The sequence below is a fragment of the Neopelma chrysocephalum genome, unplaced genomic scaffold (genome assembly GCF_003984885.1).
Source record: "Neopelma chrysocephalum unplaced genomic scaffold, ASM398488v2 Primary Assembly neopelma1_303, whole genome shotgun sequence".
Lineage (NCBI taxonomy): Eukaryota > Metazoa > Chordata > Aves > Passeriformes > Pipridae > Neopelma > Neopelma chrysocephalum.
Genome location: NW_020897965.1, coordinates 463,644 through 481,102, shown reverse-complemented (window position 1 = coordinate 481,102; position 17,459 = coordinate 463,644). Strand labels below are relative to the sequence as shown.

The 17,459-nt window shown below is 45.4% G+C and overlaps 1 protein-coding gene across 3 annotated transcripts; it reads right to left on the bottom strand.

Moving 5' to 3' along the window:
* Positions 1 to 506: 506 nt before the first annotated feature.
* Positions 507 to 16,741, bottom strand: GABRP (gamma-aminobutyric acid type A receptor pi subunit). Of its 3 annotated transcripts, XM_027705037.1 has the most exons (10): positions 14,785 to 16,741; positions 14,523 to 14,612; positions 13,090 to 13,202; positions 10,692 to 10,759; positions 8,514 to 8,731; positions 7,597 to 7,679; positions 5,298 to 5,435; positions 4,137 to 4,289; positions 3,430 to 3,623; positions 507 to 2,500 (listed from the first exon to the last, which is right to left on the bottom strand). In XM_027705037.1, the coding sequence occupies exons 2-10, from the start codon at positions 14,576 to 14,578 to the stop codon at positions 2,186 to 2,188; spliced, it is 1,338 nt and encodes a 445-aa protein (XP_027560838.1). In that variant the 5' UTR covers positions 14,579 to 14,612; positions 14,785 to 16,741; the 3' UTR covers positions 507 to 2,185. The 3 variants fall into 3 exon arrangements, with proteins under 3 accessions (XP_027560838.1, XP_027560839.1, XP_027560840.1); XM_027705039.1 differs by lacking the exon at positions 3,430 to 3,623 and having other exon boundaries at positions 2,373 to 2,500; XM_027705038.1 differs by lacking the exons at positions 13,090 to 13,202; positions 14,785 to 16,741 and having other exon boundaries at positions 14,523 to 14,545.
* Positions 16,742 to 17,459: the final 718 nt, after the last annotated feature.

Here is a 17,459-nt window from a genome sequence, read left to right as displayed (position 1 = left end):
TCTGATGAGGAGCAGCTGAAGGAGCTGGGGGGGCTCAGCCTGGAGAGAAGGAGGCTCAGGGGGGACCTCCTGGCTCTGTAACCCCCTGACAAGAGGGGGGAGCTGGGGGAGGTCGGGCTCTGCTCCCAGGGAACAAGGGACAGGAGGAGAGGGAACGGCCTCCAGCTGTGCCAGGGGAAGTTTGGACTGGATATTGGGGAAACTTGCTTCACTGGAAGGGTGGTGGCATTGAACAGACTGCCCAGGGCAGGGGGTGGAGTCCTCATCCCTTCAGAGATTTGAAAGCTGTGTGGATGTGGCACTTGGGGACATGGGTTAGTGGTGGCCTTGGCAGTGTTGGGGGAACAGTTGGACTTGATCTTAGAGGGCTTTGTACAAAGAAATTCCTTTTGTTAGCATTAATATTTGGTGGCTGGAGCACATTAGGGCATTTTAGTTGGGTTTTACAGAAAGAAACTGATACAGAAAGAAGGTAATGATTTTTTTAATAGAGTATCTCTCTGGGGGGTTGTGTTCATATCACAAACATTCACTTTATTACATTTTATGGAATGGACTTTAAATGCCAGTATATACAAGACAACATTTCATTATTGGAGTTTGTGTTTATTCACTTGCCATTGTCAGTCTGTTCCCCTTTGTTTGCTCGTGCTGCTTTTTGTAAAAGCTATGATTTATGAATATGAGGTTTAGATCCCTCACAATATAGCACAGTGAAGTGGTTCAATAAAAAGTTATTAAAGTAAAAAATCTATAGTTTTGCGTGCTCTGCCCACCTTGTAGAGGAACCCCCAATAAGAGATTCTTACACTAAGCAAACACTGTAATATTAGCTGCCTGCTGAGAGGCCTCACTCAGTCAGAACTGTGCTGAATGGTGGCCATTGCAGGCAATTCCAGTCCTGCCCACATAACTGCAGGATTACCCCCTCCCAGTACCAAAAGTAGCATAGACCAAAAAAGGTCGGGGGAAATCTGCCATAAAATGTCAATTTTATAACCAGGAAATAAAGACTTCCAGTAGTCTTAAGCTGCACAATACCAAATGGCACATAACTGTGTGTGCACCACATTTAATTTATCTTTAAAAGAAAGCTCTCGGTCCTGCTGATTGCAGGATAAACAAAGATGACTTTGGGCAGTTTCCAGAGCCCACTTAGAATCTGAATTTCTGCAGAAAAGTAACACTTTTCCAGGCTAACATTGAAAGGGTGATTTAGACTACCCTCCCTCAGCCCACACGTGTTTTTCACCCAGCAGTGTTGACTTGCCACAGCTGCACAGCCACATAAAAGAGGGGATGACAAATGGGCCACTCAAGCCTGCGGCTGGCAAGAAATGAGAGCTGCTTACAGCAGTGAAAGCTGAAGGAAGCACTCTCCAGGATGAAAAATAATGTGTGAGCAAGACATGGAAGGTGGTAGAATCTGTTCAACTGCAGCACAGCAGGAGGAGTATAAGAGATGGGTTACCAAACGATTTTGCTGCCTCTATTTTGTGTTCCCAAGTCTCTGAAAAAATTTTGCTCACTACGAACAGCAAGCCCTCTGTCTGTCTGCGGGAGGGAGAACTTCAGCAAGTGAGGATTACCTCAGTGAGTGACAGGCGTTAAAAGCACTGAGGCACACCACAGCCACAGGACCAAAATCCCCGGGCTGGCACTGCATGGCCCCGGGAAGCACCGTGCAGGAACGTTCCTGAGCACACAGCGTGCTGTGCTGCTGCACTCGGCTCCTCCCACTGCAACAGAGCAGCTATTGAGGAAGCAATCACAGTCCCTCTGTTATCTCTGGCAAACAAAGGATAACAGCTTTGGTTTTGTTTGTATAATCGTATACATTCTCTTGGAGATCTAAACTTGAAGGTTCCAACCTGCTCCAGGCTACCAAAACAATTTGGCCACCTGCAGTGCTCTGCCCCGTGCAGTCCTGCTCACCCATCTCTGGCCAGGTGAGATGCTGCAAGGAAACACAGGTACGAGCAACAGGGCCCAGCACAGCCCCTGAGCTGAACAGGCTGCTGTCCAGAGTCAGTGTTGCATCTTGCACACCTCACTGCCTCTTGTGCTGGGTACCTCGGGACACAAGCATTTTGTCCACATTGAATTCACCGATGTTAGATACCTGGATACCCATTGGCTCAATTCCTTTCCTGCTGAAGTAGGAGAATGAAGCAACTAATTTCTACTAAAAATATAGATAATAAGCCCAATAAAAAACATTGACCAGCATGAAAAACAAAGGGAAAAGCAATTTGGAGTAGTGGTCCACATTGCCGGGGTTCTGAATTGTGAAATAACCAATAATCCTGTGCATTTTGTTTCTCAAGACACATTTGATTTTCTCATGACTTTTCATAGTCAAGTCACTGCAGTTAACATTATCACTGGAAATCTCAATGCTTGTGAAGCTGATTTTCTGTTTATAGCTGGTGATGGAATTGTTGAGGATGTTAGTGATGTTGACATCTTCCATTTCTTTAGTGAGCTCATTTGCTGGCCCCTTGGAAACAAGAGTGCAGAGTTAGTTTTAGGGTCTGTCTTCTCCTGCAGAGGAAGGAAACCATAAGGATAAAGATAAAAGAGCGGTCCTATGTGGTCATCCACTCAAACACACCTTTCAGCTGCTCCCTATTTTTAGGAGGGCCTGAGGTCCCAGAGATGCCTGTGTTTCCACCACTGTATTTCTAGAGGTATTTTTAGACCTTGAGCAAGTCTCACTCTGTCACTGAGCAACCCAGTGCAACCCAACATGCATCTCCTCCTGGACATCCATCTCTTCATGTCTACTCAGTAACAATGGCTGGGGAACTCAGCATTGAAGTGGGAAACCTCTTTTCTCTTTGACAGGATTTGGGCCCTTGATGACTACTGGACTATGGTCAGAGCTGACTATTTAGTTTCTCACACTAAAGCAGAGCACTTGAACAATGCACTCTCGCAATCCCCATGGAATGTGGTGGGACTGATGTTTGGTACTGTCTTCTGGGAAGGGAGGAAGAAGGGCTCATATTTCCTTTGTAAAAAAAGAGCAAAGTACCTTCCTAATCAGAGTTATTCCATAGGAGAGCAAAGAGGTGTGTTATACTGGGTCTTCTCTGGCTGCATTTTGAAAGGAGCAGAGGTACTTCATGCTCACATGAGCTCAGTTCAGGGCCACAGACCCAATTCCAGTGGCAGGCCAAAGTGCCTTCCTGAATGTGGTCTGATGAACCCAATATGACTGTCAGCTGAAGCTGCTGCTCAGAAGTCTGTCAGAGACACAGTGCTCTAGAGCTATCCATGTGCTTGCTGCACACAAAAATAAAGATTTAGTGCCATTCAGGAGAAGCCAGTGTTAATGTACCTGTAACAGGAAGACCATTTGTCTTATTCAGTTAATGGAGAACTGATTGCTGTCAATCCAAGATCTCTGGGCTTATCAGGCCTTACCTCTTGAGGTACTTTAGCTGCACACTTTTGTGATGAGCTGTAGTGAGCCACTGCATATTCCACAAGGGCACCAAAGATGAAGCTGAAGCAGATGCCAAGATAAACATCAATGGCCTTAATGAAACAGTTGGTTTTTGAAAGTGAACTTCGTGAGCCGATCATCAGAGTTGTCATGGAAAGCACTGTTGTAACTCCTTGGAAAACAGAAAAAGAGATACCTTCTCTTGTGGACTCTTTGGAAAAGTCCTGGCCTACCCTTCTGCACATGTTGTTGCTCATATCACTTCTTACCAAATCCAAAACATCCATCACAGCAACTGAAATGCTTTTGTAGCACTAGCTACAAGCTTCACAAAAGCTCTCCCTGCTGTTGACAACTTGTCTCCAATAAGCGCTCGCCTCTCTTCTTTTTCTGGCTCTCAGTAAAAAATTCCCCCATCCTGCTCCCTCCAAAGCACACCACAAAGAATGTGTGTTCTGTCCTCTGCTCTCTGCTGTGAATCTCCTGGGAGCCTTGGCAGGTGGGCACATGTACCTGCCACAGCACATCCTCCATGCTAAACCAGCTCTGCCCCAAGCAACAGCAGAAGGTCAATAGACCATTTATTTATCCCAGAGCAGTGAGCTCAAGAAAAGGACCATCTACCCAACCCTCAGAGGCTGCCTTGCCTGCTTAAGTCTTCTCAATTCCTCAGGCAATAACTCACCAATGCAGGTTCTTGCAGGCACTGAGTCCAATGTGATCCAAAAAGAAACCCAGGACAACATGACGAGCAGAGTGGAGGGCACATAGGTCTCCAAAATGAAGTAAAGTACATTTCTTCTTAGCTCAAACTGTAATATCAGACGTGGGTAACTGCCTGATCATGAAAGGAAGAAAGTCGGTGAGCATGAGATTCCCAAGGACACCTGGAGTGAAACTGGAACAGCCCAGCACCAGCCCTGCAGCTGAGGGACCTCAGCAGAGCCACACCATGGTTGTGGGGGAGGCATTGCTTCACCTCAGAGGGCTTTGCCAACACACCCCACACGAGAGGACACACAGCACTGACAGGGACATCCAACAACGCAGGGTTTGCAGAGGGGCTCCTGGGCTTCAGACCCGGTGGAAATACGTGACAGCAGTGCCTTAACTGGGAGCAGAGCAGGGCTGGTGCTGTCCCTGCTCTTGCACACTCAGCACAGTGCACTTTTCCCAACACTGCTTGGAAGGGGCATTGCCAAGTTCAGCCTCATCTGATGGCTGAGAAACAGGCAAAAGATTTGTCTCTTGATTTCAGCAGGCTCTGGCTCACATCCCAAAGCATCCCACTACCTTATCATCACAAGGAATTAGATGCCCTGTTTTCATTAGCAATTTGTGATCCTTGATAATGGTATCTTTCTCTGCTCAAAAAAATTCAGTCAATTTTTTAAAATCAATTATTTTTAAATACTGACATAAGAGTTCTGGGGCTGGATCAGTAATGTTTTCAGGATATGGTTCTGCTGTTTAAATAATAGCTCCCTTTGAAATGTAGAAACAAAGTCTGTGTTGTTCATGGGCTGTGTACACAACAATAAAACATTGTTATTTTTAAAACCTGGTAATTCTAAGGAAGTTTTGCCCCCCTTTCACAGTTTCTGTGATTGGAGAGAAGAGTATTTACACCGAGAATGAAAAAGACATTGAATTCTGATGTACAAAGAGATGTTATTCCATCATGATAGAATTGTAATTTACAATCAAAAGTATATTTTAAAAATTAATTTTACTCCCAGTTACTGTAACTTTATAGAAAGAAGGGAGAGGATTTCTTCAGGTATGTGTGGAGATGTGATGGGAAATACCCAAGAGCTTTCCTTGCCTTTTTCTTTCACAGATTTACCTGTCTCCTGCTGTGACTTGGAGACCAGGGTGTAGTAACGCTCCACCGTGTACTGGGAGAGCCGCAGCTGCTCCATGCCATGGACAGAGTCGTTTCCTCTCAGCCATGTGAAGGTGACATCATTTTCATCATAGCCCCCTAAGGACAACACAGAGACCTGTCTGACTGTGGTTTAGCCATTAAAGCCTGGCTGCTGCCCTGCTCTGCATCCTGAGGGGGAACAGAGCCACGATCCAGGCATTGCAGGCTGGACAAAGGCCCTCTGAGCTGTGTCAGACCACGGGTGGACCTTGGCTGTGCTTTCATTGCTGCACTTTGTCTGCTGGTCCACATTTCAACAGGAACACGTGTCTCTGGGAACGACACACAACATGCAAGCCTGCAGAGAGTCTATTTCAATCCTTTACATGGGGTATTTCTGATTTAAAGATAATCTATTGCTGTCATGCATAACTTGATTACATGCAGCAGTATTAAACACTGCAGCAAGTAAGCCTCAAATGTAGCCTCTTCAGTCTGAGAGGAGACCAGGAGATATACAGTGCTTAAAAGTAGAGAATTCAGATCCCACTGAGTCCCTTACCAAGGAGTAGAAGCGCATTTCACTGAATCACCTATTCAAGTGCCTTAAATAGGAGAAAATGCATTTTCAGTCAGTCAGAAGCTTAGAACTGAGACTGCTACGTGGTTATGATTCCTCTGACTGGATACACATTGCCCAGTGAAGGCAACTGTTTCTACAAATCATTCCTCCTATCCCCAAAGGCATTAAGTTATTGAGGACAAATAAATGCCCATGACATTTAAGTAACACCAAATTCCTGCCTCCAAAGAAGTGGGACTCCGTATATGCCACCTGAGTAAGTGCTTCCAGGAATGTAAGTGATGGCATAACCTCAGGTTGGACTGAGGGATACCTCAGTCTGAGAGATAAAGCTTGTACTTAGTCACTAGCCTGCCATTCTCTTCAAAAATTTCACTTAATTTAGGAAACAAGCCCATCAGTCTCACTGATGTAATTATTTTATGAAGAGCCCTTCTTTGAGACCATGTGTAAGGACACTGCGATTCTGGTAATAACCCGTTCGTCCTGGTAGGAGGAATCAGATGCAGTTGCAGCTCTGTTTTCATCTAATTGTGTTTTCTTATTAGACACAAATTACCAGAGCTTGAGCGAGATAAACTCCTAAATTAGGTGTCCAGAGTATGAATCCCTGAGTAGAATCCTAAGCATATGACTTTTCTAAATTTCTAAGTGGTTTTATAAATTGTGGTTACTCAGGAAAATTTTATAATAAATGATAGATTGTTGTTAATTCATCTGGCGTATATTTAAATAGCATTATTTCTGGGCACTTATCCTAATGAAATCTCCAGTGGGCAATGTGTATGTAATTTCATTGGAATTATACAGCAACTCAACATGATGTAGGACCCAATCACTTTTAAACCAGGCCCAAACAAGCTCCGCTTTAGCAGAAGAGGCCAATCATTATTATTTCAAGAGCTGTGCTTTGTAATAAAGTTAACCATGGTGAACTAATATGATTTTAATGTGAAAATAATATGTGCTTCCCTAGGTGCTTCATGCTGCAACCCCAGAAGTTAAAAAGCTGACGTTTTCAGTGCTGAGATGGTTGGTTTTGTGCCATCAAGCAGGAGATGAAGCCTGCTCGTTGTGGAGCTCCACAGCACACAGCAGCACTGAGCTGGCTGAGCTCCGGGGTAACAACCCTGGAGCGGCCTAAATTTTCCTGGAGCCTTTCTCAGCCAGCATTGCCATAGATGAACTTTTAATCTCATTGAGAGCAGAACTCACTGACAATTCCTTTTCTTGAGACTTCCCAGTCAGAGACTCTTCTATTGACAAGGGTACTGGATACCTAAAAATGTGAGAGGTTGTTCCTTGCTGTACCCCATCCCATGCACTTAACCACAAGTTAGTTTTGAAGAAGATGTGTGTTCAAAAGGAACCAAATTTGGAAAACCAGCCAATATTACTTCAACTTTTCTGTGCAAAATTGAAATGTCTGCATTTCAATAAAAATATTCATTATGTGCACTCTTTTTGCACAGTCTGCACAGTGACAGAAATTCTCTGGACTGTGGATTTTAACACAAACATTTGAAAATTGATGATGCAAAAGTTGTTTTCTTTTGGACATTAGTATCCATTAGTATCTGCAGGACTGAAAGTCTACTCCAGAAAGCCTCTGCACTGAATCTAAATATTCAAGATATGTAGTTTTTTATGAATAAACAAATTTAAAGTTAGAATTTTCTAGAATGTTACACTTACAGCTTTCCAGCTGCAGTCTGCATGTTTGTGTGTCCATAGGATATTTTGACAGGTCCATGTTACAGGCAACAGTAGTAGTGATTCTGTAGGAGGAGAAAGAACTCTGAAAGTTGCAATGAAAGCATGTAATGAAATACCTGTTTTACAGAGCAAACTGGATCACAAAGACTCTGCTCTGTCATTAGGCCTATGAAATGAATGAACTTAAGACCATGTGCTCTCTGCAGCCACCCTGATGAAAATATAACCCAAGCAGGAATTTTGCTTTGCTTTGGTGGGAGATTTGGTGTAGATTCACATTTTTTTCCAGTGCTACAGCTTGCACATCTGAAGAAGTCACCACTTGTGACGTGAAGGCACGTTCACGAACGGCACACATATTCTGGCTCGCTCTGATGGGGAGGTAAATGAGTTTTACTTTGCAGTTGAGGTAACTGGGACCTAGTTACTGTGAGTAAGGAGACAGAGCACTGTAGGAACTGCTAACACAACTGCAGAGCACATTCCTGCAGTACACAGACATATACAGTTTTTGGTAAAAAACAGAAGTCATTGCTACATGGCACTGAATAAACAAACAGTTTTCCACTATCTGTTAAACTTTTACTGTTATGATGTCCTCTTTCCATTCCTCCCCTGCCTCCACCTGACTCGACTTTTCCTGGGTGACACCGAAACTTGTGAGCTTTCTGAGTGGGCACAATGCACAGGACACAGCACATACCATGACGAAAAATCCTGATCCTTGACTGGCATTTGCAGGAGGCCAGAACAGGGGGCAATGCACTGGAAGAGTATGGTCACAGCAGGCTCATTGACCTAAGCTCCTGACCCGTGACAGCTGGTATCTGCTGCTGTCCAGTGTAATTCTGGGAATCTATTCTGACCCCTCAGCCCCAAAGCAAAGGGTGACTCACCTCAAGGCGTACAAGATGGTGCCATTAGAGAACAGCCTGATGAGACGGTTGCCCACGGTGACGTCGTGCAGGAAGGACCTTTTGGACTCCACGATGTAGGTGTCTGGCACCCAGAGCAGCTCTGCCAGGCGAGCGTCCAGCGTGAAGCTTTTGTTGCCGTGGAAGACCAGCCGTGGGTCTGTCCAGCGCTGCCGCAGGGATATGGTAGCTGTGTAATCCTGGGAGAGAGGAGAGCCCGTGAGGATGCACGTGCAGAACCTGCACAGCACAGCCACGGGCATGCCACGTGTGACAAGAGACATGGCACACATTTGTTTAACCTGTCACAGCCAAACTTCAATGAAGCCTCAAGCTTTAATTTCAGCACAGTTTTATTTATTCTGTAATATTTTCAATACACTATATTCTAAGGTATGGTGTTTGAGGACTAAAGATTATACTTACAGTGCTTTTTTTAAAATAATGAGCAATTACTGTGACTGATATTTTTTGTGTTCATTGTGCAGGTAAGAAAACAGATGGGAAACACACACTTGAGGCCACCCATTGACATTACAGATGAGTCATTGTCTAGAGCTGGGAAATTCCACATGCACTATAAATATGATCGTGAAAGACATTGGCCCCGGAGGAAAAAAGGTAAGTGAATCCAACCTGCTGCTTCACTGAGGTCTTAAAAAAGCCCCAAACAAAGGAAAAAAACTAAACTAGTACCTTTTTTTTTAATAGGAGTTTTGAATCTAAGGACACTGGGACTAACTTGTGTTTAGCCTGCCAAAATCGACCTGCAGTGGCTGGAGCATTTTCACAGAGCCCCAGCAGAAAAGAATAAGCAGCACCCACTCAGGTCTGAAGCCAATGCTTCGCTGAGCCTTCTGGACACACACAGGCACTGCTGGACTATTTCACTTCCATCCTTACAGTCCAAATACATGCAACCAGTAGTGCCTTTTATTTTCAGAATATCTCTGTCACAGACAGACTGGCACTGGCACTTGTGTTAACAGCCTGAAGTCACTGTTTCACCACAGAACTGCTGCCTGGCTTTGGAAGATCAAGCTGTTCTGCTTCATTCCATCTCTAGTTTTTAAAATGCTCTAAGGAATTAAGGAATATCAGTGTTAGCTTTTGCAACTTCTAAAATTTCGCCCTTGGCCTGTGATGGAGAAAAAAAAGTCAAAGCCTTGTTATGGCTGTCAATACAGTGAGTTATAGTAGTGACAAAAGTGAAGAATCCTGGTTGATTTTCCAGCTTTGAGCAAGACACAGAGTGAGCCTCTGCAATATTTTCCATATGGTCAAAGAAATTTAGATGGATCATCCAGAAAAACTCCAGAACATGATCTATTTTACAAGGCACTTCAATTAAGTGAGAGGTTTGTGAATAATTGATTTTGTTGGTTCTGCTCCTTCCCCAAAATGAATACCTTTAGCAAAGTTAAAATATTTTATTTAGTGAACTTGTTTAATTTGTTGGAAGCAGGTAGAAAAACATAATTGGTGGTGGTAGTCTTGAAAATGCAGAAATTAAGTGTCCTGACTGACCTTCTGACTGTTTGGACTGAAATTATTTGCTGAATTTACCCAAGTTACCTATAATTTTGGCCAACCTGAAACAGGAGCTTTTGGTGATCAGTGTTTGAAATCCAGCAATTATCAGAAGCACAATGTACCAGACTCACCAGTGCACCAGTGATGGGAAGATTTAAAAGATGTTTGGGTTTTTTTTTCTTTTCTTGGGAAGGCCAGTCCTTTGAGCCTCAGACTGTGTCTCGGCTCAAAGCCTTACTTCTCCTCCTTGAGAAGAAGCCCTGTCTGGGATTTCAGTCAGTGCCAGCACGTCCAACAGAGCCCATCCCTGTCCCACACAAAGGGCTCCTACATGGAGGAAAGGTAAGGGAGAGGAAATGCCACACAGTATTGATTTTTTCCATTCCCAAGAAGCCTGATTTCCACGAGGTGCTGAATTTTTGACCACTTGCAAGCCCACATTACTATGGCATCTACACAATCTGCAGTCTCTGCAGTCATAAATGAGCCCTGTTTTCATCACACCTCTGAAAGTGTTCAATAGCCCAGAACAGCAAAGTAGCTTCAATGTGACCGTGTCTGTGGTCACAGAATACATGCCAAGTCTCTCAGGCTCTTATCTCATAAAATAAAAATTCTTTCACTTACCATGTTGCTCTCGGATATACTGGAAATACTTGCGATGTCCAGACTCATTGCAATTTGAACAGGTTCTCCTGGGAAAGGAAAGAAATGCCTCAGCAGAGAGGAGGGAAGTATGAAGGGCACAGTAAAGCCACTCAGGATGCTGTGCAGCGTGGGCACTGCCCCCAGCCTCACACGCTGCCCCTAAAACCACGGAGGCCCAAAGAGCATTAGAATCACAAATGACATGATCCAAAATACAGTTGTCACTGTTAGGGAGCTGGAGTTCCGTTCTGGTGCTGGTAGCAGAGGACAAATACCCACCAGCACCATCTGTGAAGCTGAGCAGTTTGGTTCAGCGGCATTTCAGTGGCATTTGTGGGTGGCTGGGCAGCCGGGGCCACTTCGTCCCTTGCTTCCCAGATTTCCCCCCATCCCCCCACGGAGCGGCCCGGCCGGTAACTCTGTACAGGGCATCTCTGTACAGGGCATCTCTGCACAGGGCATCGCTGCACAGGGCATCGCTGCACAGGGCATTGCTCACAGGGCATCGCTGTACAGGGCATCGCTCACAGGGCATCTCTGCACAGGGCATCTCTGCACAGGGCATCGCTCACAGGGCATCGCTGCACAGGGCATCGCTCACAGCTCTGCCACACACGGCACGATGGGCAGCCCCGGTGCTCCGGGAGGCAGGAATGCACTGATTCCCGGGAACAAACCTTTGCCTCTTGTTAGTTACTACCCGACTGTTCTATTTGCAAAGTTTCAGCACTCACGTCCTGGATCTGGGGAGTGCTGACACCGACAGCGGAGATCCACCGCGAGAGGGCGGCACCGCCCGGGAACGGCCGGGAATGGCCGGGAATCGCCGGGAATGGCCCGGGAACGACCGGGAATCTCCGGGAACCGCCAGGGACCAGCTGGGAATCTCCGGGAACGCCCCGGGACCAGCCGGGAATCTCCGGGAACGCCCCGGGAACCACCCGGGAAGGGCCCGGGCACCGCCGGGAAGGGCTCGGAGCCCTGCAGAGGGAAATGCTGTACCAGCGCAGAGACACAAACTGTGCTTTAGGCTGTGCCTGGTTTGTCTGATCCCCGGGACGAATGTGGGGCTCCAAGCAGGGCTTTCCAAGACATGCCTCTGCCTAAGTGGCGACACAGCAATGCCTTTCCTCTTGGGATTGCTAAAACTCAATTTCATCATTTAAATGACACTTAGGAATGTCCAAGGGTCACAATTTCTAAATCATTTTCCAGGTGGTTTTGGCTTTGTTTGTTTGTTTGCTTGTTTGTTTGTTTTAAGCTGTTCCAAAATAAGTTTCATTTGCAAAGGATGAATTTTTTTAATGTAGGCGTCATTCATGCCCTCTGTTTATTTGGACTCCTGAAGCCCAGTCCAACCACGGGTTGGATCTGTGAGGACTCGGGCCTCTGGAGGAGGTGACACCAGAGTCCTGACCATTTTTGTATAACATCTGCCATAGATGCAGCTGATCTCCGTTACATCGTAGAGAAGCATCTCTTCACTGGTGTGACAGGAGTTGGAGGAGCTCTCCTAGTCGGTCATGAGGTCAGGCATAACAAGACAGTAAATTTTGTATTGTCCCAGAAATTTATTACCATGGTCAGAAAATGGAAGAAGCTCAGTAGCAGCAGGTCAGTCTACAATGGGAAACATCCAAGGCCTTGTGAAAGCCGATGGGAAATTTTTCTGTCAAGCAGAGTTTCATTAATGGGTTCTGGCAGAAAACCAAAATTAATAGAAATAAAAAATGGTCATAGCTGTTTTTTAAACTTTCATTGATAGTTTTCAGATGCTGAATGTCATTCTGAGAAATTTTTTACTCTGTGTTATTACAGCACTCATCTGGAAGGGAGACCTGACACCAAATTTGGTCAATAGCCTCAGGTAAGTTCCTAAATACCTGCCTGATCCCGACTCCCCAGAGTCCCACCAGGGTTTAAAGCACATTTGCATCTCAGTGGAAAGAGAAGATGTGTCAAAAGTCAATATTCTTGGCAAGAAGAGTGCCTTTGTTCCTCTACAGCTGCAATCTACTAAATAGCTGTACATGAACAGCTGTAAAGCAGAAAATCAAAGACTCAGGCTCTAAGCAAAAGCTTGTACAGTTAGAGCAGAATTTAGTTACTTGGTCAGGTCTTTCCTAGAGATGCTGAAGTTTATAAATTCCCTGCTCTCAGCCTCATAGATGGACATGTTCTCAAGGCCCACATACATGCACCAAGTATTCAGGACAACAGTGGATGCACAGGAAGGAAGGGCAGCCCTGTCCACCGCCTAATTTGAAAGAAACACAACCTTTCAAACTGCAGCATCCTAAAACAAGCTTAAAGCATCCCCTGCACATCAGCCTTACAGGCTGTTCTTGAAATGCTCACGTGCATGGAGCCAACATACCACCAAAGTAGGGCCGGAGGTATTTGTTGTATCCCATGGTGAGGTTCTCAAATCCAGGAAGGGATGTTGAGTCGCTGCTGTGCAAGCTGGATACGTGACCCAGGGAGCACCTCCTGGGGACACAAACACATACTGTGACACGTGGGCTGGGCACATCTGGTGTGCAGCTGCAGCTGTATTTCCAGCTTGTGCTCAAACAAGCAAACTGCATAAAATAGTTATTAAAAACAAGTAGATAATTGAAATTACAAGCACTTGCTCATATTGCTATCTTGGCAGTATAATTAGCACCTTGAAGAGGTGGGAAAATGGCAAATTGCCTCCACGGATAGCTACAGGTTGTACACACAGTACCTTAAGGACCTTCCTAAAATATCACAGAGATATCAAGCAAAGTCTATAGATCACAAGTTTTAACAATAACCCCCAATTTCCCCTTCTCACTCCTTGTACAGTCTACATAAGGAACATGCATTTCTTTTTTTCTCCTGCTTAGGACAACGTGAGACAAATCTTACTGCCCAACAGCTCCTCCTCCCTAATCTCTAGTCCCCTAAAGAGGCTTTATCCTCAGATGTGAATGTCAGGCAGCTCCACACAGCTACTGCCAGGAGTAACACTGGGAGAGGAAAGGTGGAGCACTGTGCACTTCAGAGACACCCCCAGAACTTTGAGGGCAGAACCGCCCCAGCTGCGTCCAACTGAGTGTCCAAACTGACCCTTTGTGACTGGACAATGGAGCCAGGGGCTGGCACTGTCAGGCTGACAGATCTGCACTATCATACAGACAGCAAGGGACTGTACAAGGTGACTGTTCTGGTGCAGTGTCCCCAGGGATCTCGTGCTCACTTGAGGAAAACGTCGCTGAGTGAAACCTTAGGAGTTTGTTATTGCTTTGGGCAGGGCAGAAGGAGATGGGAGGCAGAGGCTCTGCCACTCCCAGTCTCAGGACCCCTGCTCTGGGCAGGAAGCAGCCATGGACTTACAACTCTTACCAATGTTTTTTCTTCTGTTCCCTTCAAAGCTGGGTTAATAGGCCTTGTAGCTGCAGGTTCTAAGGCCATACAGGACCTCACAGCAGAACTGAACCAGTTTTTGCACATTATATATACAAAGAATTAAAGAAATTTGGGACTTGTAGGTCCAAGGATGGTAATAACAGAGTTGGGAGCCCTGGTGGGGTGGCATTTCCAGCAAAACCCCACAAACTGTGCTCTGGTTCTGAACAGGAAATCAGGGGTTGCACTAGTAATGGACATATTGTGGTTTAGGGACTTGTGCAGGTTGCTCTCTTCTATGCCACATCCCTTACTGCACCCAGCCTCCTTTGGATGGGCTGGATAACTGGAAGCATAGTTTCCTTTTGACCCACATTACTTACATGAAACATAATTCAAATTTTCCCTGTAAAACAAAACAAACCTTCCACTTACCTTTGGGTTGAAAGAAAAAGACACAGACCAAAGAAGGAAAAATATCTGCAGAACATCTCTGGAGATTGTTTCTGTAGTTGCTCTGCTTGTCTGTGAAACAGAAAAGAAAGGCAAAGTTTTGTGGTTTAAGAAAAACTATTTTAAGGGAAGGGGACAGGGAAAAGAAATGCTGCACTGTCAGAACCATCACTGTGTGATGTTTAACATTCCTGATACACAGTGGTTCCTGCCCTTCTTCCTGGCTAGTGTCATTCTGTCTTACCACATAAAACACCCTGTTGACAACTCAGGTCCTGAATTCCTTGATAAATTTGAGCTCCTCTTCTATCAGTATGGGATGGCCATTAGATGATGTTGAAAATGGCACCATGGGAAGGGATTTATTAAGTAGGAAAATGTTGGGGTAGTTCCCAGAGCAGTCAGACTCTGAAGGCCAGGTGAAATCCTGCCCAGAGATGACAGTTTCTGTATGTTTTAGTCCCAGGCTCCACTAACCAGCTACACAGAAGTGCTGTAACTCTCTGTGCTTCATTAACTTGTACCTGGGATGTACCATGCTATTAACAGTAATGCTGCCAAGTCACTCAGCCTGCAGTACAGCATGAAATCATTTCACTTTAAATGGGTTTCGTTGACTTTTCTGGGAGTGGAACCAAGTCTTGGCTTCTGGCCTGAGATTCCATGGGCTCATGATGGCCTTGGAGCAGGTGCCACAGTGGGCAGCTCTGACCTGTGCACTGCTCCACTCTGATTTTTTGCTCCCAGCTTGAAGTGCTGCTCCAATCACACACCCTTCTTTCAGATCCAGGGCCTCTCTCATCACACAGGGCAATTAGGGCCTCAGCTTCCAACCTGGCTGCTCTGTAATAACCCAAATATCAGGAATTTTCTGCTTGGGTTAGATTCTTCCTGTGGTAGCTCCCCACAGCCCAGAGGATACTCTGTCTCCTCAGCTGGAGGCACGGCTCTGGTGCTGTGTCACAGGACAGCTGAGCTCCAGAAAATAACAGCATTGACCATACAGAGCCAGAAAAACCCCCTGAACATTCAAGCACCACAAATCCAGGGCAGCCCAGTAGAGAAAGGATGTTTTTTCAAAACAAACAAAATATGCACTAATACTTGTCCAACATCTGAATTCCTAACAAGGCTTTGCACTTTTAGGCCATTCTTTGAACATGGTCTTCAGGTGTTTCCAGATGCTATCGAGTGCTCCTCATTATAATGTGATGATGCAGGGCTAGAGGGAGAATTATTTACCCACTCACAGCAATGTCAGATCACAATTTTGATGGAAAAGAGAGAGGATTAGTCCAGGTAGTTTAAAGAAGAATTTCTAGAAAGAAGTTAATTTTACAAATTAGACTTTAGTTGAAAGTATGCGAATTCATGACCTTCAGTGGAGGAACCCCTCATGAGCATCCCTCATGACCACCTGTTTTGCACAGGATGACGGTAAAGATACATCAAAGACTATGAGGCAGGGAAAGGGAGATCTGTAGGTACTGAAGAGAGCTAAATACTGGGCATGCCAAAGCACCCCTGGGCAAGAAAAAGGTGACACCAGTGTCTAGAACTGAATAGAACCACAGCATTTCTTCACTACTCAGAGTATTGGTTAATGCAATGGCAATTTTGCTTTTATAGACAGGAGATTTCATCAGAGATTACCAGTACAATATACTGTGAAGAAATTAAAATCGTATTGTGTATTTATGTCTCTCTCTGTCCAATAAAGGATTTAATTCTAATAGAAAAACATATCTTTAAGCACAGTTTAATCTGACATTCAGACATTTGTGTCTGGCCAGTGAAAGCATGGCCCAGGCAATACAGAAGAGCAGCACTCGTGAAGGCAGAACCAGTACTACTGGTGCCAAGGCTGCTTCCAATGCCAAAGTTACAGAATAGTCAATCATTATGTAGACTCAGATTGAAAACCCTGAGAATATAATAACTTGCCCACTCAGCTCTGTATTCTCCCTACTGGCTGTGAAAATCATGCAAAGAGGCAAATTTTGAAGCAAACTAGATCCAGTTAGAGTCCTCTGTGGAAACCTGTGTCTGCTTCCAGAGAATTTCCTGAAACAAAGCTTCGTTACCCCACCCAACAGCAGCAGTATGCATCTGCCACTACACCTCAGACTGTGCTTCCTCAACCCTGCTCTATTCCTCTGTCTTTGAAGGGGTGATAGGAGTGAAAACAAAAAAAGGAGGAAAAATCACTGGCAGCATCAATAGTTCTGTTTGTAGAGAATGGGGTGTGAGGTAAGAGAGGTGTGCACACTCTCCTGATGGGGCCTGAAGTGCTCCCCAGGCTCCCGTGCCCCACTGCCAGTGTAACCCATAGTGGCAGCTCCTTCACAGCCGTAAGGGCCTGTCCAGGGAGCCCTGCCTCACCTCCCACCTGCCATCCCTGTCCCTGCACAGAGCAGCACATTGGCATCTTCTCCGATTATCCACTGGCTGGTGACATCCCAGTGCCAGGCAAAGGGAGCATTTACGAGAAGCTAAAATCCACCCCGAAAACCAAACCCATATGAGCTGTTTACTAGGCTTGAGATCATAATTCACAAGGTCAAACATTAGTGGAGCCGGATTGCTCTGATTGCAGAATGTGCAGCACAGGCAGAGTGCATCTCAGAGTAAAGCCTGGATGGGGGAGATAGAGAAAACAAATACTGAAATAAAACCAGATTGCATTTAATTTGCCCATTTAGGTGATACCTTTATTTATTACAGAATTTTAAGATTTTCATGCTGAACTCAGGCACAATTTGTCTGTTTATTTCCCTCGTAGGGAAATTATTTCATTGGGAGCGAAAGCTGTGCAGGGAACCCCCAGGCTGTGTGTGCCATGGGCAGGGGCCACGGGCACAGAGGGGGTGGGCAGTCCATGGACAGCCTGTCCCTCAGCACAGCCCCCGGGACACCCTC